Here is a 22,353-nt window from a genome sequence, read left to right on the forward strand (position 1 = left end):
TCATAGTAATTGAAACCTTACAACTTTGCCATTTATGAAACATTAGTGGCATTTATCATTTTTTTAAGAATTATGTCCTTAAGATGGTGTCCTCCAGTATGAATACACTCGTGAAATCTGTTGTTGAGATTCTTCATTGACTACTGCAATATCTCAGCTGGGATACTGTAAACTGCATCCCAAATTCTTTGTTTTAACTTGTCCAGGGCTCTTGGTCAAGTCTTGTAGACTTTGCTCTTGAGGTAGCCCCACAAGAAAATAATCACAAATGGATAAATCTGACAATCTAGGGGGCTAGGGAATGTTACTGAATAGTGAGATCACATGGTTGCCAAACAAGTCTCGCCATTGATTGCCATGCAGTGTGTGATGTTGCTCGGTCCTGTTGAAACCAGACTTCTTGAATGTTTGGAAAGTTGTTCAATGCAGGTGTAACAAAAGTTTATAACATCTCCATGTAACGATCAGCATTGACAGTTATTGTGTTTCCTTGTTCATTTTTCCGATAATCCCATGTGATGAAACACCTCACCATACTGTCACTTTACTACCATGTAAAGGGCACTCTTGAACGTCATTTGGATTTGTGTTTGCCCAGTAATGGTAGTTATGTTTATTCACATAACCTGTAAGATGAAAATGTGCCTCATCTGACATCCACAACATTTTTAGAAATTCATTTTTATTGTTTATTTTTATCATTTGTTGACAGAATCCTAATCGTAACCAGTAATTGTTGTCCTTCATTGTTGCACCATCTGTGGTTTGAACAGATGAAATTTTAAATCAAGATGAAGAATTCTGTGAACACTCTCCTGGGACATTCCTACCACTGCTGCTTGCTTATGAATTGAATGCCGTGGGCTCCGTAAGACAGACTTGCGTACAACATCAGTGTTTGCTGGAGAATGCACACTTCTTGGTCATCATGTTCATTTCTTCTTGGGGACAGATCCAGTCTCTTCAATGTTATTGATCCAACATCTTATTGAATGTTTTGACGGAACAGCATCATGATGTCCTAAATTATAAAAACATCAAAACTCCTTCTGTGCCACTACCAAACTATTATTGTTTTTATAAAACATTTTTATGGTTAACATATGCTGTTGTCTGTTCCACTGATCCATGATTACTGAAATGGTGGACTGTTTACTCGCTAACTGTCATGAATCTGCAGTGCTGCCACCGGCCCATGGCTGCCACTACTCATTTCAAACATTCCCGTTATTCTGTGTCACCCAGTAGAAGAGTAGGAGCTGTCTGAATATGAACTGTCTGATGATTTTTCTACATTATGTGATAAAAAATATCTGGACACCCCCAAAAACATGTGTTTTGCATATTAGGTGCCTTGTGCTGCCACTCCATATCAGTGACCTCAGCAGTCATTAGAATCTTGAGAGAGCTGAATGGGGCACTCCGCGGAACTTACGGACTTCGAATGTGGTCAGGTGACTGGGTGTTACTTGTGTCATATGTCTGTACATGAGATTCCCACACTCCTAAACATCTCTAGGTCCAAGGTTTCCCGTATGTTAGTGAAGTGGAAACATGATGGGACACATACAGCACAAAAGCATACAGGCCGACCTTGTTTGTTGACTAACAGAGACCACTGACAGTTGAAGAGGGTTGTAATCTGTATTAGGCAGACATCTATCCATACCATCAACAGGAATTCCAAATTGCATCAGGATCCACTGCAAGTACTATGACAGTTAGGCAGGTGGTGAGAAAACTTGGGTTTCATGGTGAGCAGCTGCTCATAAGCCACACATTGCACCAGTAAATGTCAAATGATGCCTTGCTTGGTGTAAAAATTGTAAACATTGGACAATTTAACAGTGGAAAAATGTTGTGTGGAGTGACGAATAACGGTACACAATGCGGCAATCTGATGAAAGGGTGTTGGTATGGAGAATGCCTGGTGAACGTCATCTGCCATTGTGTGTAGTGCCAACAGTAAAATTTGGAGGCATTGGTGTTATGGTGTGGTCATGTTTTTCATGGAGGAGACTTACATCCCTTGTTGTTTTGCATGGCAGTATCCCAATACAGGAATACATTGATGTTTTAACCACCTTCTTGCTTCCAAATGTTGAAGAGCAATTTGGAGATGGCAGTTGTATCTTTCAACACAATCGGGCACCTGTTCATAATGCACGACCTTTGGCGGAAACTTTGCACGACAATAACATCCCTGTAATGGACTGGCCTGCACAGAGTCCTGACCTGAATCTTATAGAACACCTTTGGGATGTTGTGGAACGCCAACTTCATGCCAGGCCTCACTGGATGTAGGTTGCTTGCTATAATAATAAATCTTGAATTTACTATTAGTGAAAGAAATATTCATGAAAATTTCTATCTGCTGAGTAAGTGGCTATTTGTTCTTCACAACTTACAAATTTTGTAGAAATGTTTCATTTTTATCAAGTTCTGTTGACTTACTGAACTTTGACTAATGTATTGTTGAAACATATATTCATTGCAGATGGATTGATCATCAGTAACTTGCAAGAATTGTGGAATGTTGTAGGGTATTTTGGATTATCTTAGTATATCCCTGTCTCTCACTAAGATATTTGTATCACTTTCTCATAAACAGGCATCTAAGGCTACAAAACATCATTGTACTAAGAACTATGGGGAGAGACATTAATTAAATCTTTGTGAGGATTAAGGGTGCTAACAGAACAGATACCAACCCCAAGTACAAATGTTCACGCTGTGCAACTGTTAGTTGTCTTAAGCAATTTAGGGAAATCATGGAAAACCTAAGGTAACAATCTTGATGGATCACTTTGTGGGGAAGAAATGCAATTAGGCTTCTTACGAACCCACACTGCAGACAGTATGGTCACTCAGAATCTGCTATTCTCTCAAATCTATGACAGGTGACGAAAAGATTGACTTGAGTTGCCAGATAATAGTATTTATCACCAACTAGAGGACTCTGTTGACAAGTGATCAGCATTTGAACTGGTGGTGTTGGTCTCAGGCTCTGCAGTTCATAAGTACTTAGTCCAGGGCTGAAATTCATATGAGTATAGCTGTGCTGATGTTAAGTACACTCACATGTATACTGTGGCTATGATTGTTGAAGGCCCTTCTAACACATGAGTTTCTGGGACATCAGTATCCTGGCTACTGTGAAAGTGTATTCAGAGTAGTGAACTGAGAAAATACAAACAGTGGCATCAGGCCATGAGACATGCCCAGATACTTTTGCAACTACATAGATAGTGTCATAGAACTGAGGAACAAAAAGTAAATGAGATGAAATCGGAGACAGTGGTTCAAATGTACGCCAAAAAAATGAAGACCAAATGGAGGTCAGGTCATAGTTTTACTACAGAGGAACTCAACAGGGGGAAACTGCAGATGTAAGATTAATTATAAACAAGAAGATTAAAAATATATAGAAGGAATCTGAGACATAATAGCAAGACTTGCTTTACAAATAAACAGAATACATTCTGTAGAAATCATTTAAGTCTGTGCATTAACATGCTCACTTTCTTATGGAGAGGTTGAATAGCTCCATGAAAAGTTAATAGAATTTAATAAATTACAAGCCCCACTAGAGCACTGCAGGCATTGGCACCTGCAGAAATTTCCCTGGAGAGGCGGGGAGGGGTGCAAGACTCCAAAATTGCTATTTTTGATGTAAATAAGTTAGTCAATTTCAAGACATGTAATGCCACAAAAGCTAAATCCAGTTGGTGACACAGAGAATTCGTGGTTATCCACTCATCAGAAATCACTCCTTAAGGTCTATGAAGATTCTGTAATGTATAAAAACTGTTTACTCCAGATTCCAGAGAAATGGTGGGGTGGGGTGGGGAGGGGAGAGTGTAAATGCCTCTCTTACCCCTCCCCCCCCCCCCCCTCCCCTTAACCCGCCTCCTCCTTGAGGATGCCTTTGACTGCAAGAAAATACAGGATCAAAAACTGAAGAATGATTAAATGTGATGCCAGAGCATGTCATTTCTCATTTTCATTATCATTGCTTCTACTAGTTATAATATATGTGTCATCAGTGTACATGATGACGTTTGCACCCTCTGGTAATCTTATATCAGTTATATAAAGAACGAAAAACAGTGGACCTAACACTGACCTTTGAGGCACACTGTGTTTAACTTGTTGGAAGCTAGAGCAGGTATTTACACTTTTTCCCATTATATGTTTTATTTCCACATGCTTTCTTGTGTTTTTCACAAAGGATTGTACCATGTCACCTGCTTTCCTTCTCATGCCATATTGATAAAGATTTTGCTACAGTGTATCATTACATACACAACTGAAACATTTGGGGAGATCTAGAAACAACCCACAGACTTTGTTTTGTTTATTTAATGCTATAATTATGTGACTCCTGAAATCTGAATTAACTTATTGGTTAACCTTTGGTTACAGAAGGTATTTTAGGCATCATGTAAGAAGTTATTTATACCAGTGAACTGCACCAATATGTCTTTTGTGACTGTTTCTATACTGAGGTAATAGCACTCAGGGGTCTGTAATTTGCAAGGTCATACTTCTTGCATCCTTTGTGCAGGTGAATCACTTGACTCACTTAAGGTGTTCAGGGAAACTTCTTTCTTCCATAAGCTAATTTATTAAAAATTTCAGTAACTGTACTAAAGATTGTGAACAGTAGAGGCCTGCTTAATTACTCTTATAGACATGCAATCAAACTTTTATGGATTTTTTGCTTTTATTGTCCTGATTATTTTTGCAATTTCAGTCTCGTTTGTGGGAAAAATGAATAAAGATCCTATTACATTTAAATTATTTTCTATTCTTTTCCTTGATATAACTTTAATCCTATAAGTTTGTCTATTATAATTATGTAGTGCTCACTGAAAAAGAAACTGACTTCATGGGAGTTACAAATTCCTTTCCTTCCTTTCTAAGTAATATGTTTCCATCATTTGTTATTTGCTGTTTATTAATCCAGTAAATTGTATTCATCTTTAAAATGCATGACATTGTAGGACATTGTGAGGCAATTACATATACTAAGACCAGAACAACTGCCTCAGAACTGTCTTGTTAAAACACACTGTTAATAGGTCGCAAGTTGGTGCATGGGTTGCCACACTGGACTCTCATTCAGGGGGGACAACTGTTCAAATATGTGTCCAGCCATCCATACTTAGATTTTCATGTTTTTCCCAAATCACTTGAGGCAAATGCTGAGAGAGATCCTTATTATAGGTTACAGGCAATTTCCTTCTCCATCCATCCCTAATCCAAGCTTGTGTTCCATCTGTAATGGCCTTTTTGTCGATTAGATGTTGAATTCTAAACTTACTTCTTCATTTGCAATTAGGCTACATCCAAAGCAACTGAATGTATATTTTTACTTTGACTATATTATAATACGAGGGTTGTTTTTTAAGTAAGGGCCATTTTTATTTTTAAAAAAAGATACAAATACTTTTGTAAAAAAACTTTTATTTTCTGATTCTACACACTTTTACTTATTTTTCTACATAGTTGCCTTGTTTACTTAAGCACTTGTCATACCGTACAACTAAGTTTTTAATTCCCTCTTCAAAGAATTCGGTCGTCTGCTCCGACAGCCAAGAGTTCACGGCCGCTTTCACTTCATCGTCATCATTGAAGCGCTGCCCGCCAAGATGGTGTTTCAGGTACCGCAAAAGGTGAAAATCGCTTGTGGAAATGCCAAAGAAAGAGTGAAAATTGTGAATCTTCTGTCCTCACGAATCCTTGTTTCGACTGCAGCCACCAAATCATCAGTGATCACAGAGGGCCGGCCTGAGCGTTCTTTGTCATGGACGTTTTGACGGCCATTTTTAAACTCTCTAACCCATTGATGCGCTTTACCTTCACTCATTGCATTCAAGCCATAAACTTCTGTTAACTGACGATGAATTTCTGCTGTTGATAGGCTTCTCGCGGTCAAAAAACGTATCACTGACCGTATCTCACATGCGGCGGGTGATTCAATAATCGTAAACATTATAAAGTACCACAGCAATGCGTACACGTCAGCTACAGAGCTGCAACTTGCATCAGTGTGAACGGGAAGGATGCCAACAAGTGGCGCGGTGGCTTGTTGCGGCGTTTGCGCGAACTACGGGACTATACGCGTGAACGGCCCTTACTTAAAAAACAACCCTCGTATGTGAAAACAAATGCATACATAAATTTCCCTTGACTGTATTATCATCAGGAATAAGTAGGTGCTATAGGTAGTTAGAATAATTGAAAGTAGCATGCTAATATAAACTGACCTCTGTGTAAAACTTCCTGGCAGATTAAAATTGCGTGCCAGGACAAGACTTGAACCCAGGACCTTTACCTTTCGCGGCAAGTGATCTACCAATTGAGCTATCGAAGCACAACTCACGAGCCATCCTCACAGCTTCAGTTCTGCCAGTACCTCGTCTCCTACCATCCAAACTTCACAGAAGCTCTTCTGCAAACCACAGAAGAGCTTCTGTGAAGTTTGGAAGCTAGGAGAAGAGGTACCAGCAGAATTGAAGCTGTGAGGATGGCTCATGAGTTGTGCTTGGATAGCTCAGTTGGTAGAGCACTTGCCTAAAACGCAAAGATCCTGAGTTCGAGTCTCATTCTGGCACACAGTTTTAATCTGCCACGGAAGTTTCATATCAGCGCACACTCTGTTGCAGAGTGAAAATCTCATTCTGGTCTCCATGTAGTTGTTCACAAACTAAAAACTATGGTGGAAGAGTAAGTTTGTGACGGTTTTTCTAAAAGAGCCATTTTTATTTCATATGGTAACATCCAATATATTGTAAAGCAAGCTCCCCATGTATCTCAGACTGAGGTAATAGTTGCTAAGCCTGTGGTTTTTTGGGTGGAGGTTGTTGACGGTTAGAGTGTGACAGCAATGAATATTGTTTAATTGGAACTGATGCAGACACTTTTTTTATAAATGTGACTGTCTCAAAGATATAAATAAATGGAATGGATAAAATATTTAATGACTTGAATATTGATTTTGGTATTATGAGGTAGCACTTTCACATTATCTTTAAGATTCTTTTTAGTGTCATAAATTCTTTATGTGTGGTAATCTCCAGAAGAAGTACACTATATGAAACAGTTGAAAGCTTCAGGAAAAATGCCAGAGTACAGAGAACAGATGATATTGTTATATAGTGCTTGGGGAGTTTGCAGTTTGATCTTTTTTTATTACAAAGCTGCGTGACTGATCTGTTCCAAAAGCATAGGACTGTTTCATTGACGTTATAGTTTTCAAAACTTCTTGTTTGGATGCAAGTAAATCTGCAGCACAGCCTTGGGCACCAGCATGTACCCTCCTATGCCAACCTTTTTATGGTCCATCTAGAGGGGACCTTCATAGCCTCCCAAAACACCAAACCCCTAGTCTGGTTCAGGTTCATTGATGATGTCTTCATGATCTGGACTCAATGCCAAGACACCCTATCTTCATTCCTCCACAACCTCAACATCTCTTCTCCCATCTGCTTTAAGTGTTCCTCCTCAACCCAACATGCCACCTTTCTAGATGTTGACATCCTTCTCTCTAATGTCTCCATCTGCACCTTTGTCCACATGAAACTCACCAACCACCAACAGTACCTGCATTTTGACAGCTGTCAACCCTTTCACTCAGTACCACCCTGGACTGGAACAACTGAACCACCACCTTAGCCAGGGCTTTGATTATGTATAATCGTGTCCTAAAATTGGGAACAATCTACCTGAGATACTTCTTACCCCTCCTAAAGTGATGTCCCATTGGCCACCCAACTTCCACAACATCCTATTCTATCCCTAGGCCACTCCCAATCCCAACCCTAGCCGTAAGGATCATATCCCTGCGGAAAGGCCATGTGCAAAACCTGCCCAATGTACCCACCCAGCACTTCCTATTCCAGTCCTGTCACTGGTTTATCCTACCCTGTCAGGGGCCAGGCCACCTGTAAAAGCAGCCATGTCATTTACCAGTTCTGCTACAATCATTGCATAGGTTTTTATATTGGTATGACTACCAACAAGCTGTCCACCAGGATGAACGGCCAGTGCTAAACTGTGGCCAAGAGCAAAGTGGATCACCCTTTGGCACAACATGCATCTGAACATAACCCACTTGATTTCAGTGGCTCCTTCACTACCCACACCATCTGGACCCTTCCCTCCACCACCAGCTCCTCTGAACTATGCAGATGGGAGTTATTTTTACAACACATGGTCCACTCCCGCAATAATCGCAGCCTCAACCTATGGTGACATACTGTCTGCACAAACTCTACTCAGTAGTTTCCACCACCTCTGACCTATCATCGCCTCCCCGTTCTCATCTCCCACCCTGTTTATTTGGCATTTTATTTGGCATGCTCTGCCAATGTATCTGCCTGACACTGCACCTACTGGCATTCTAGACCTTGTACACTCCACCAGACAGCGTTCGTCTCTCTCCCCACCTGTACACTACTATCCCTTCCCCTTCCTGTTCCCCATCCCATCTAGATTGCTGCTTGCATCCCATGTGACAGTTGCATTCCGGCCCGAGATATTGGAATTGGTGGTTGCATGGGTATGAGGTGTGCTTGATTGTGTCAGTGAATGGTGTGTGTGTGTGTGTGTGTGTGTGTCTTTTACTTATGAAGGCTGTGGCTGAAAACTGTGTCTTGTAATTATACCTGTCTCCAACTTAACATGTCTTCTTTTTTGTAATTAGCAATCTATCTTTTCCTACATTGATGGTACTAGAAAAAGTTATTTTACTGTTATTGTGCTATTCGTTTCGAATGTTTTAGAAGAGAATATGCGTGCTAATGATAAGCTGTTAGTAATCCTGATGAAGTGTAGATTAAATGTATCATACATTTTTGTTGTGCCTGCTACTAGACTGTTGGTTGGTTGGTTGGTTTTGGGGAAGGAGACCAGACAGCGAGGTCATTGGTCTCATCGGATTTGGGAAGGACGGGGAAGGAAGTCGGCCGTGCCCTTTGAAACGAACCATCCCGGCATTTGCCTGGAGCGATTTAGGGAAATCACGGAAAACCTAAATCAGGATGGCCGGACGCGGGATTGAACCGTCGTCCTCCCGAATGCGAGTCCAGTGTCTAACCACTGCGCCACCTCGCTCGGTACTAGACTGTTATTGTAATATACCAGCTGTATCTAGTAGTTACTGATTTGTAGTGTTCCCTTGACAATGTCTCACAAGGCCATGGTGGATTCACTTATGTACCTGTTTTTGTGCATTTGTTTAGCCTTATAAATTGCTTTCTTGAGATGTTCTTGTGTAGTTTAAGAGGTTGTCTATATCTGCTTTAACAAACAAGGAGACAGTCTTTGATATATTATGCAAGCTTTCATGTGCTTTGTTGAACTGCATGAATTTCACTCCTCTTAACAGTCTGTGGTAGTCTCTCTTTCTACTCCTGTAGACTTCATATTGGTTTTGCTTTTAATTTTTTAGTACCACATGCAAAAAATACATGGAATGTGTTCACATTTACAAATTAGAACAACTGTCAGTTGTATAATGGAATAATCTAAATGAATTATGTAGTGGAATAATCTAAATGAAAATCTGTGGCAGACTGGGAGAGAATTTTCAGTGTTGTCATTCCATTATAGAACTGCTGGTTGTCCATGTCCATAATTGCGAATACACTTCATGTATTTTATTATGGCTGCAGTCGCTGCAGTGCCTATTTCTTCAAACATGCAAGCATGTCCAAAGGAATGTGGCATTGTACTTCTCAACAACACAGGCACTGCAATATTGTATTTATCCAGCGACACCAGACAAGTGAATTTCAATTGAAATGTCTCCAACGTACAGGGTTAGTGCAGGTAGTAGACACATGGGTGATAACATACAGAAGTTTGGGTATGGTTGTGAGTCATGCTCAGAGGAGAGTGTAATGGTAGGGCAACCGCTCATGATAAGTGGGAAATCCAGTTTCGATTCCTGGTCCAGCACAAGTTTTCATTATCGTCATTCCGTTATACAGCAGATGGTTGTCCATATTCGCAACCGTGAATACATTTCACGTAATTCAGGATGGCTGTAGTCACTGCAGTACCTGTTCCATTGGACATGCGTACAGGCCTGAAGGAACATTGTGTTGTTCTTCTGAACAACACAAGCACAACAGTACCATACATGCAAGAAAATTTCAGCTCCTAGCATACTCCTTTAATGTTTGGTGTGATCAGTTCCTTTAAGCCTCATCCCACACTCTTCCTCACAGTATTTCTGTTTGATTGAGGATCTGCAATATTTATGTAGCAGCTTTAAGTTGAACAGAAAGCTTCCCAACATTTATCGGTGGATTTTACCATGTACATAATACTCAGTTTTTCTGCTCTAAACAGAATAATTAACTACTACCACAGAAATAAAGTGGAAATTCAGAATTCACCAAGACGTCACAGTGTACCACAAAGAAATTAAATAATGCTACCACATATTGATTCCTGAAGAGGGGCAGCAGCCTTTTCAGTAGTTGCAGGGGCAACAGTCTGGATGATTGACTGATCTGGCCTTGTAACACTAACCAAAACGGCCTTGCTGTTGTGGTACTGCGAACGGCTGAAAGCAAGGGGAAACTACAGCCGTAATTTTTCCCGGGGGCATGCAGCTTTACTGTATGGTTAAATGATGATGGCGTCCTCTTGGGTAAAATATTCTGGAGGTAAAATAGTCCCTAATTCATAACTCTGGGCGGGGACTACTCAGGAGGACGTCGTTATCAGGAGAAAGAAAACTGGCATTCTACGGATCAGAGCGTGGAATGTCAGATCCCTTAATCGGGCAGGTAGGTTAGAAAATTTAAAAAGGGAAATGGATACGTTAAAGTTATATATAGTGGGAATTAGTGAAGTTCGATGGCAGGAGGAACAAGACTTCTGGTCAGGTGAATACAGGGTTATAAATACAAAATCAAATAGGGGTAATGCAGGAGTAGGTTTAATAATGAATAAAAAAAATTGGAGTGCAGATAAGCTACTACAAACATCATAGTGAATGTATTATAGTGGCCAAGATAGACACAAAGCCCATGACTACTACAGTAGTACAAATTTATATGCCAACTAGCTCTTCAGATGACAAAGAAATAGAAGAAATGTATGATGAGATAAAAGAAATTATTCAGATAGTGAAGGGAGACGAAAATTTAATAGTCAGGGGTGACTGGAATTCGACAGTAGGAAAAGGGAGAGAAGGAAACATAGTAGGTGAATATGGATTGGGGCTAAGAAATGAAAGAGGAAGCCGTCTGGTAGAATCATAGCTAACATTTGGTTCAAGAATCATAAAAGAAGGTTGTATACATGGAAGAATCCTGGAGATACTAGAAGGTATCAGATAGATTATATAATGGTAAGGCAGAGATTTAGGAAACAGGTTTTAAATTGTAGGGCATTTCCAGAGGCATATGTGGACTCTGACCACAATCTATTGGTTATGAACTGTGGATTAAAACTGAAGAAATTGCAAAAAGGTGGCAATTTAAGGAGATGGGACCTGGATAAGCTGAGTTAACCAGAGGTTGTACAGAGTTTCAGGGACAGCATAAGGGAACAATCGACAGGAATGAGGGAAAGAAATACAGTAGAAGACAAATAGTTAGTTCTGAGGGATGAAGCAACGAAGGCAGAAGAGGATCAAGTAGGTTAAAATCCTTGGGTAACAGAAGAAATATTGAATTTAATTTATGAATGGAGAAAATATAAAAATGCGGTAAATGAAGCAGACAAAAAGGAATATCAAATGTCTCAAAAATGAGATCGAAAGGAAGTGCAAAATGGCTAAGCAGGCATGGCTAGAGGACAAATGTAAGGATGTAGAGGCTTATCTCTCTAGGGGTAAGATAGATACAGCCTACAGGAAAATTAAAGAGACCTTTGGAGAAAAGAGAGCCACTTGTATGAATATCAAGAGCTCAGATGAAAACCTAGTTCTAAACAAAGAAGGGAAAGCAGAAAGGTGGAAGGAGTATATAGAGGGTATATACAAGGGCAATGTACTTGAGGACAATATTATGGAAATGGAAGAGGATTTAGATGAAGATGAAATGGGAGATACGATACTGCATGAGGAGTTTGACAGAGCACTGAAAGACCTGAGTCGAAACAAGGCCCCGGGAGTAGACAACATTCCATTATAACTACTGACGGCCTTGGGAGAGCCAGTCCTGACAAAACTCTACCATCTGGTGAGCAAGATGTATGAGACAAGCGAAATACTCTCTGACTTCAAGAAGAATATAATAATTCCAATCCCAAAGAAAGCAGGTGTTGACAGATGTGAAAATTACCGAACTATCAGTTTAATAAGTCACAGCTGCAAAATACTAATGCGAATTATTTACAGACGAATGGGAAAGCTGGTAGAAGCCGACCATGGGGAAGATCTGTTTGGATTCCATAGAAATGTTGGAACACATGAAGCAATACTTAACTTATGACTTATCTTAGAAGAAAGATTAAGGAAAGGCAAGCCTACATTTCTAGCATTTGTAGGCTTAGAGAAAGCTCTACAATTTGTACTGGAACCAGATGGCAGTTATAAGAGTCGAGGGGCATCCAATGTTATTCAATCTGTATATTGAGCAAGCAGTAAAGGAAACTAAAGAAAAATTTGGAGTAGGTATTAAAATTCAGGGAGAAGAAATAAAAACTTTGAGGTTTGCACGATGACATTGTAATTCTGTCAGAGACAGCAAAGGACTTGGAAGAGCAGTTGAACGGAATGGACAGTGTCTTGAAAGGAGGATATAAGATGAACATCAACAAAAGCAAAACGAGGATAATGGAATGTAGTCACATTAAGTCGAGTGATGCTGAGGGAATTAGATTAGGAAATGAGAGACTTAAAAGTAGTAAAGGAGCTTTGCTATTTGGGGAGCAAAATAACTGATGATGGTCGAAATAGAGAGGATATAAAATGTAGACTGGCAATGGCAAGGAAAGCGTTTCTGAAGAAGAGAAATTTGTTAACATCGAGTATAGATTTAGGTGTCAGGAAGTCGTTTCTGAAAGTATTTGTATGGAGTGTAGCCATGTATGGAAGTGAAACATGGACAATAAATAGTTTGGACAAGAAGAGAATAGAAGCTTTTGAAATGTGGTGCTACAGAAGAATGTTGAAGATTAGGTGGGTAGATCACGTAACTAATGAGGAGGTATTGAATAGGATTGGGGAGAAGAGGAGCTTGTGGCACAACTTGACAAGAAGAAGGGACCGGTTGGTAGGACATGTCCTGAGGCATCAAGGGATCACAAATTTAGCATTGGAGGGCAGCGTGGAGGGTAAAAATCATAGAGGGAGACCAAGAGATGAATACACTAAGCAGATTCAGAAGGATGTAGGTTGCAGTAGGTACTGGGATATGAAGGAGCTTGCACAGGATAGATTAGCATGGAGCGCTGCATCAAACCAGTCTCAGGACTGAAGACCACAACAACAACATATTGATAATGTAATATGTAGTAGAATACAGGTAAAATCTAGGGTATGTCACTATACAATATTGACAGTTTGTTAAATACTATACTGGATAAACATATAATTTCTCATTGCACTGTAGTGACAATAGGCTACTGTCTACAATTGGGAATCAAGGTTACTTTAGTAATTTTCACTGTTTTTAAGGATGGAGTTTTTGATAACGGAACAGTGCATGATTGGTGTGGCAGAAGGATACATTACTCACGCTTTTTCGAAGGAAATGAGCTTCCTGCATTGGTGACAGTGTCTTGGAAAGGACACATTGCCACTCATCATGTAGGGGAGACATTAGGCACAGTACAAAGACTGCTATACATTTGAGCTTTCAGCCACAAGGCGTTCTTCTACAATGGAGAACACACCTACATTCACACAACCACAACTACACACACATGACCACTGTCTATTCTGCTGAGGCCGGACTGCAAATAGCAACTGCACTGTCTATAATTCATTTCCATTATATTTTTATTTTGTCTGCTGTGCTGTTTCATCTGGGTATCCATTTTTAAGCAATATATTTAACCCATTAACCCTTGAGTGCGTACAACTATGCATAAAGTGTGCCAAACACAAATAAAATTGTTTTGCACCATTCCATTGTTGTTTCACAATTGTGAGTTCATATCTATTCCTTCATTATTGCTTCAGCTAACACAGTTATAAATTGCCTTGTCATACACCCAAGTGAGCAGCAGTAGTATAAAACAAACAGTGCACTAAGTCAGAAAAAATTTACGATCCATGCAAGAGAATGACCCACGTTACGAGTTAGTGGCACAGTCCCACAATGAGGCAGTTGTCTACACGATAATGAGTAATCAAACAAGTGATTGGCTGGGATCTGATGCAGCTGTGCTACTTAATGCTTTGAGTGGGTTGTTATTGTGGGATAACACCTGTCCATGTCAACAGTGTGATAATGAAAGTTTATTTCATTATTGTTTAATTAAACAGTCAAGTAGCTCATATTGCATAAGTTTATTTATGATTGTCTAATTAAACTAATATTAAACTGCCATTTTGCTCTTACATGTTTACCTTGGTAATGTAGTCATATAGTTTCTTGGGCAGTCTGTGGTTGTCTAGGCTTGAGAGCTGTACCCACAATATTTGCTAAAGTGCAAACAGTAGCCATTTTCTAATGTGCAGACAAAATAAAAATAAAATGGAAATGAACAACACTCAATGCAGGAAACTTATTTCTACCAAAAAATGTGTTATGGTTGTGGACCCTGTTGCAGCTAAACCAACATTTTCCTTTAACAGTCCCTTCAGTATCCAGAAGTAATGAAAAAACCAAATTTGTTTCAATATTCCCACCGTATGGGACTATGACGAAGACACACGAGTGTTATAATGTCAAGTTTAACACATATATTTCAGAACGACACAACACATATAAGTCACAGAGTAAGTTGACAAGCAAGACATGTGTACACGTTAGCATTCGAATGAGCACTGAGTCCCAGTCTAGCGGCTGCTGCTCGGCTGGCCGATTCAGTGGCGCAGCTGCTGCATGGCTGGTAGACAGCGCCACACGTGGAGGACGCGCGTAATTGTGCAGCGGCGCTTTGAACGATCGGCGAGTCACAACACTTTTCCCCCCTTTGAAATTGTTGCACTGGTCTTGATGGAGGTGTACTGGAGATGGCTAACATCCATGGGCGTTGTTTGACTCGCCGTAAAGTCTCGAGTAGGAGGCTTCCCGTATGGACGGAAGTGTCCCTGATGATAACGGGTCGAGATGACAGGAGACGTAGGGGTCGAATCTGCTGGGGCCCCATGTACCAATCTGCCTGTTGCGGCCAATCCAGTTGATATGACATGGGCAATGTGTCGGTGTCCGTTGGAGGAGGAGGCGAGTAGATTTGCTCTGACAGAGGATGGTCATCCAGTTCCTGCATGGGCACGTCTCCTGGTGGCATCCGTTCTTGTGCTGGCATCGCGATGTCGGTGAGAGGGCTGCGTTGTGAGTATTGAGAGATGCCAAGCGTCAGGTAGAGCCAAAGGTGGTGTAGCGGCATTCGGAACAGGCATTGCTGGCACACGAGGCCGAAGCTGGTCCGAATGACGCACTGCAACACCCGTGTCCGTCTGGATTTCATACAGGCGTCTGCCACGGTGTCTTAAGATGCGGCCCGGGCTCCATTTTGGCCACCTGCCATATCCCCATACCCAGATGAGGTCATCAGTGGTGAACCAGCCAAGTGAAGGCACCCGCAGCTGTGAAGTGGAAGGCCACAGAAGATGAAGTAGCGTGCGGGGCTGTCGGCCGTGTAAGAGCTCAGCCGGGCTGTGGTCACCCATGAGGGTGAAATGGTAAGACGCCAGAAACTGGAGAAGCGCATCATCAGCAGCAGAAGAAGTCAGAAGTTTCCGCATCTGAGCCTTAAATGTGCGGACCAGTCGTTCAGCCTCACCGTTGGATTGTGGATGGAACGGCGGGGCTGTGACATGCATAACGCAGTGACGAGCACAAAAATCCCCAAATTCGGAAGAGGCAAATTGCGGACCATTATCAGTAACAAGAGTAGAGGGGAGGCCTTCCAAAGAAAAAATGCGGGCGAGAGCACTGGTGGTTGCCGCGTTGGTAGGCAACGTGCAATGGACAATGAAAGGAAAGTTAGAGTAGGCGTCAATTACGAGGAGCCAATAAGTACCTAAAAAGGGTCCCGCAAAGTCAGCATGAATGCGCTCCCAGGGCTTCTCAGGCGAAGGCTACGGTGACAAAGATGACTTCGGGGCCGCGGCCTGTGACGCACAAGGGCTGCAGGCAGCGACCATGTGTACTATTTCAGAGTCGATGCCAGGCCAGTACACATGACAGCACGCCAGAGATTTTGTGCGAGACACACCCCAGTGCCCTTGGTGAAGGAGGCGCAAGACCGAAGCACGCAAAAACACAGGTACCACAACACGCGGCGAAGCATTGTCAGTGGAGAGGAGGATAACACCATCCCTAGCCGTGAGGTGGTAGCGCAAAGCGTAGTAGTTCCGCAACGGATCAGAAGTCATAGCGGACGGGCGACGTGGCCAACCCTTCTGAATACAGCGTAAAACCCGGGAGAGGATAGGGTCAGAACCCATAGCAGCCGCCAGCCTGTCCCCAGTGATGGGGAACCCATCCACAACCTGCTGCTCGGCAACATCCAGCTGGAAACACAAAAGTTCGTCCCTATCGAATGCCTGATCAGGAGCCATGGGAAGGCGAGACAGAGCATCAGCATTTGCATGTTGAGCCATTGGCCAGAAATGAATCTCATAATTGAAACGAGACAAGTAAAGAGCCCAACGCTGTAGGCGGTGTGCAGCCTTGTCGGGAAGTGACGATGGATGAAGCAGGGAAACAAGTGGTTTGTGATCCGTAACAAGATGAAATTTTGAGCCAAACTTATGAAGAGCATAAATAATGGCCAAAGCTTCTTTCTCAATTTGAGAATACTTTTGTTGGGCATCCGTGAGCGTTTTGGAGGCATAAGCAATGGGTTGTTCCGAACCGTCAGAAAAACGGTGCGCAAGGACTGCACCGACCCCGTATTGAGAGGCGTCTGTAGTAAGAAGAAGATGTTGGCCAGGTCGATAAGTAGCCAGGCACGGGGCCTGTTTCAGCAGAGTCTTCAATTTCTGGAAAGCCGCTTCGCATGACGCGGACCAGTGAAAAGGCATGTTTTTATGCAACAAGCGATGCAACGGCTGAGCCACCGAAGCCGCATACGGTAAAAACTTGTGATAGTATGCTATTTTCCCCATGAAGGCCTGCAGTTCCTTAACAGATGTAGGGTGAGGAAGGCCATCGATCGCAGCGACAGTTTGCTGAAGCGGACGAATACCATCCCGAGAGAGTTGAAACCCCAAGTACGTGATAGATGCCTGAAAAAATTGTGATTTCTGAAGATTACACTTAAGACCGGCAGTCTGTAAGACATGAAAAAGTGTGCGGAGATTTTGAAGATGTTCTTCAGTGGTGGAGCCAGTGACAACAATGTCGTCCATGTAATTGATACACCCAGGGACAGGGAGCAATAATTGTTCCAAGAATCGCTGAAAGAGAGCAGGGGTGCTAGCAACCCCGAATGACAAGCATTGGTATTGATAGAGGCCGAAAGGCGTGTTAAGGACCAGAAACTGCCGGGAAGCAGCATTGAGAGGAAGTTGATGATAAGGTCAATTTTAGAAAAATACTGGCCTCCAGCAAGTTTAGTGAATAGTTCTTCAGGACGGGGCATAGGGTAAGTGTCGATGAGGCATTGAGCATTTACAGTGACTTTGAAATCGCCACAGAGACAAATATCACCATTTGGCTTAGCAATGACAACAACAGGAGAGGACCACTCACTGGAAGTGACAGGAAGCAAGACCCCTGAAATAGTGAGACGATCCAACTCCCGTTTTACCCAATCACGAAGGGCCACAGGAATGGGTCGAGCCCGAAAAAACCTAGGCTGAGCAGTGGGTTTGAGTGTGATATGAGCTTCAAAGTCGTTTGCATGGCCTAACCCAGGAGAAAAAAGGGACGAAAATGTCGTCGACGAGAAATCCAACTGAGCATAAGGAATAGCAGCAGAGACAATATTGACAGAGTCATCTATTGAGAACCCAAAAATGTGAAAGGCATCGAAACCAAAAAGATTTTCTACATTGCTCTGGTCAACCACAAATATGGGAACAGTGTGAACGATGGACTTGTAAGATACCTCAGCATTAAACTGTCCCAAGAGAGAAATCTTCTGTTTATTGTACGTCCGTAATTGCCGAGTGACAGGTGACAGGAGTGGAGAACCCAACTGAAGATACGTCTGAGAATTAATTATAGTGGCAGCAGAACCGGTATCCACTTGCATGTGAACATCTGGACCAAGGATTTGGACAGTGAGGAATAACTTCCCTGAAAGGGAAGAAGTGCAATTGACAGACAACACAGAATCAGAATCAGCATCATGTTCATGAACATCATGTATGCGGTCGGATTTGCAAACGGAAGACACATGACCTTTCTTTTTGCAATTGTGACACACAGCCCAACGTTGGGGACAATCCTCGCATGAATGTTTCGTAAAACACCACGGACATGAAGGAAGTTGCTGGGGGTTTTGCTGCAGTTTCTTAGCGGGTTGTTTACGGCTAGGCCGAGGCTACGCATGGGAGCTCACTGCGGCCACATCGGCCAGCAGGGACGCGCCGCACGTGTCGTCAACAGCGCACAGAGGTTGTATTTCCCCGACATCACCCCACGCCTCTATTTGCGCCCCAGTGGTGCGAGAAATTTCAAAAGACTGCGCAATGGAGAGAACTTCATCTAGATTCGGATTCGCCAACTGAAGGGCACGTTGCCGAACTTCTTTGTCGGGCGCCGGCCAGAAAATAGCATCCCGTACCATGGAATCGGCATAGGATTCTTTGTGAATGTCAGTAACAAATTGACACTTTCAACTGAGGCCGTGAAGTTCAGCAGCTCAAGTGCGATAGGATTGATGTGGCTGTTTTTGACAACAATAAAAGGCAACACTAGAGGCTACCACATGCGTTTGTTTTTTAAAATAGCCAGACAGAATGAGCACATTTCAGCAAAGGACAAAGACGCAGGATCCTTCAAGGGAGCCAATTCCGACAACAACCGATACATTTGAGGTGAAATCCAGGAAAGGAACAGCGACTTACATGGTTCTTCATCCGTGACATGAAATGCCAAGAAGTGCTGTCGAAGACGTTTTTCATAACCAGACCAGTCTTCCGCCATCTCGTCGTAAGGAGGAAAAGGAGGTATAGCCAACGACGAGAAACGCCCCGCATTTGACGCTGCGACGAAATCGCGAATCGCCGCTGTTAGAAGCGTTTGATGTTCAAGGAGATTTTGCAAATAGTTGCTCGACAGTAGCCATGGAACCCTGTGGGTCAACGGTGAAAAGGAAAAATCCACTACCTCGTCGGCAATTGTTATAACGTCAAGTTTAACACATATATTTCAGAACGACACAACACATATAAGTCACAGAGTAAGTTGACAAGCAAGACTTGTGTACACGTTAGCATTCGAATGAGCACTGAGTCCCCGTCTAGTGGCCGCTGCTCGGCTGGCCGCTAGGGGGCGCAGCTGCTGCATGGCTGGCAGACAGTGCCGCATGTAGAGGACGCGCGTAATTGCGCAGTGGCGTTTTGAATGATTGGTGAGTCACAACAATGAGTGAATTCATTCTGTAGATATTTGAATATCATGCTGTATTTCGTAATGTTGGCTTCCAGTTCCCTGACAACCACTACATAATTGCATATATATTTGATAATGATCAGTTTTTCAGTTAATACAACATTGTTAATGAGAGAAGTTAGTACAAGAAATTCATATGAGAGATGTGAAGAAATTTTCTTATTGTACTGCAGTTTTTAACTTTTTGAGTATCTTGATTGTGCAGAGTGAAGGAGCAGCCACTGGTGCATGAAAATGAATATAACGTATAAATAAAATAATAGCATTTTGTTAAGCAGGTAGGACAGCCGAAACATTTGGTTAATAGCTTGTGCTTATTTGTTTGGTATGTGGAAATGAGTATCTTTAAGCAGTAAGACGGAATATGTGTTTATCTTTTCAGAACATGCATAATCCAACAAAAGCTCGTAAAGGAGGGAGATGTATTGCTGGCTGCACTTGCAAGAAAGGCTTGGTTCGTGATACTGAGACTGGAAATTGCATCCCTCCATCACAGTGTGCTTGTCATCATGGAGGTCAAAGCTATCCTGATGGAGGCACAATTCAGAATGATTGTAATGAATGGTAATTAATACATTCCTCATCTTTATATTTCTGCACTTGTACACTGCATATTGTGCACTTTTTCAATTTTGCATAAAAACTTACCACACTTTCACATTTTCCATTTACATATTTTCAAATTTTTACGCTATTACAGTATTTTTACTGCCCCAAAGTAATTTTTGTCACACTTATACAAGACCAAGAAATTGTCACAAAAAGATTTGTATATAGTGTGGCCAGTGATTGTTTGTTTGCTGTCTGCATGCAAACATGCAGTCATTATCGTGGGCTGTAGCTACAATACAAATGGTGACACTGTTGTTTATGACATTGTAGTAGTCAGCTTCGGAGGTAAGGAGAGAGAATGCGGCCTGTGGTCAGGCAATCACCATATGTACCAGTGGTATACAATTGCAGTTAACATCAGTGTGAGCAGTTGCAGAGTAAACTGAGTGAAGCTAAGAAAACAGGAGTTTTTTAAGTGTAGTTTCCAATTTTTGCTCATGCGAAAATGCTGAGTTCATCACAAAGGAAAAGAAGGTGTCTTTCCATAAAGAGAAAATAAACAAAATTGAAGAAGTTCAGACAAGTCCTAGTGAATGTAATGTGAACTTCACAAAGCATCTCAAAATCCCACTTTTCACCTAAACTACCATATTGGTCAATGAAACATAGATAAGGTCTAGTGTCAGAAGCCAAATGGCGATAAATATATGTGTAATCACACTGGAAAGTTTTTGTGATTGGAAAAATGTCTACAAACTTGGTTTCTGTAGTAGCATGCAGCTAATGTGCCTATTTGAGGCACAACACTTAAAGCAACTGTTTTGGTATCTGCAAAAAAGTTAAATGTTGTAAACTTTCATGATTCATCTGAGTGGTTACACTGCTTCAGAATAAAATGTGACATTAATGGCCACAAATTTTATGAGGGGTTAACAGTGTTGACAATGTTGCTGTAGCATGTTCAAAAGACCATGATCTTCCAAGACTCCAAAGTACAACACAGATTAAACAGGAACATTTCTTAACTTAATGTTGGACAAAAGATTGGCATTTAAGGATAACCCCTGCTTTGGGGAAAATAGAAGCAAGTGAAGAGTTATGATACTCTTTACCACAAACACAGATGGCTCTGATAAATTCCAGCTACTAGTGATTGGGAGATCAGCAAAACATTAATGTTTCAAGAGAATAAAATTGTATCCCACTAACTATGAGCCAAACAAGAAGGCATGAATGACTGCAAACCTCTTCAAGAGTCATCTCATAAAGCTTAAAGCCCACATGCTTCATGAGAAGAGGAAAATACTTTTGCTTCTGGATTGTTGTTCAGTTCACCCTCCAACACTACAGTAACATGGAACTGGCATTTTTTCCAGCAAATTTTATGAGCCATCTTCAACCTCTGGATTGGGCGTCATTGCTGCCACAAGAGCAAAGTACAGCAAAATGTCAGTTGAGTGTGTTATCACACATCTAGACAGTGGGTAGGGAGATCCTAAACTGGTCAGAAGCACTTACTGCATTGGAAGTAGCAGAACGCTACATAAGATTAAAAAAAACTAGTGATAACAAGCTGTGTGGACAGTAACTGCATATGAATGCCTTGTCTATGAATGAATATAGTGTTGCTTCCAAAAAACAAACCACAATTTATTAATTCATTCTTTAGGGCAAAGTAGCTTTAATTGTCCACAATTTAGGCATAAGGCTATTTGAACTATTATACCTACTACTGGATGGTATATGTATCTTGTGTTTGCATCTGTTTAAAGTTAATTCAGATCTATTAAGAAGTTTCATTTTAATCTTAATCTGACTTGCACATTTGTTTTGTAATCCCCCTTCAACAATGTATAAATGAGGATCTACTGCATATACTGTTATGTCCTTCAAATTCCACATAATATAATTTTCTGTGATGAATTTTGCTGAAATTAACATGTTCTTGGAAATTATGAGTTACACAAACTATGTTGTTCAGAGTTTAGGTCAAAATTGAAGACAGTGTTAAAGGCTGGATCAAAATTTAAGCAAATGATTGCCACAGAGTACATTAAAATAGTATATTGTAAACCTATTCAGTTCTTAAAGA

At 41.5% G+C, this 22,353-nt stretch overlaps 1 protein-coding gene across 1 annotated transcript in view; it reads left to right on the plus strand.

The window, feature by feature from the left end:
* The window catches only part of LOC124605103 (hemocytin), a 569,639-nt gene that overhangs the window by 199,559 nt on the left and 347,727 nt on the right, over positions 1-22,353 (plus strand). The window contains exon 23 of the mRNA XM_047136554.1: positions 20,092-20,273. Within this exon, the coding sequence (XP_046992510.1) occupies positions 20,092-20,273 (182 nt within the window). The remainder of the gene's footprint in view (positions 1-20,091; positions 20,274-22,353) is intronic.

This window comes from Schistocerca americana, chromosome 3 (assembly GCF_021461395.2).
Source record: "Schistocerca americana isolate TAMUIC-IGC-003095 chromosome 3, iqSchAmer2.1, whole genome shotgun sequence".
Lineage (NCBI taxonomy): Eukaryota > Metazoa > Arthropoda > Insecta > Orthoptera > Acrididae > Schistocerca > Schistocerca americana.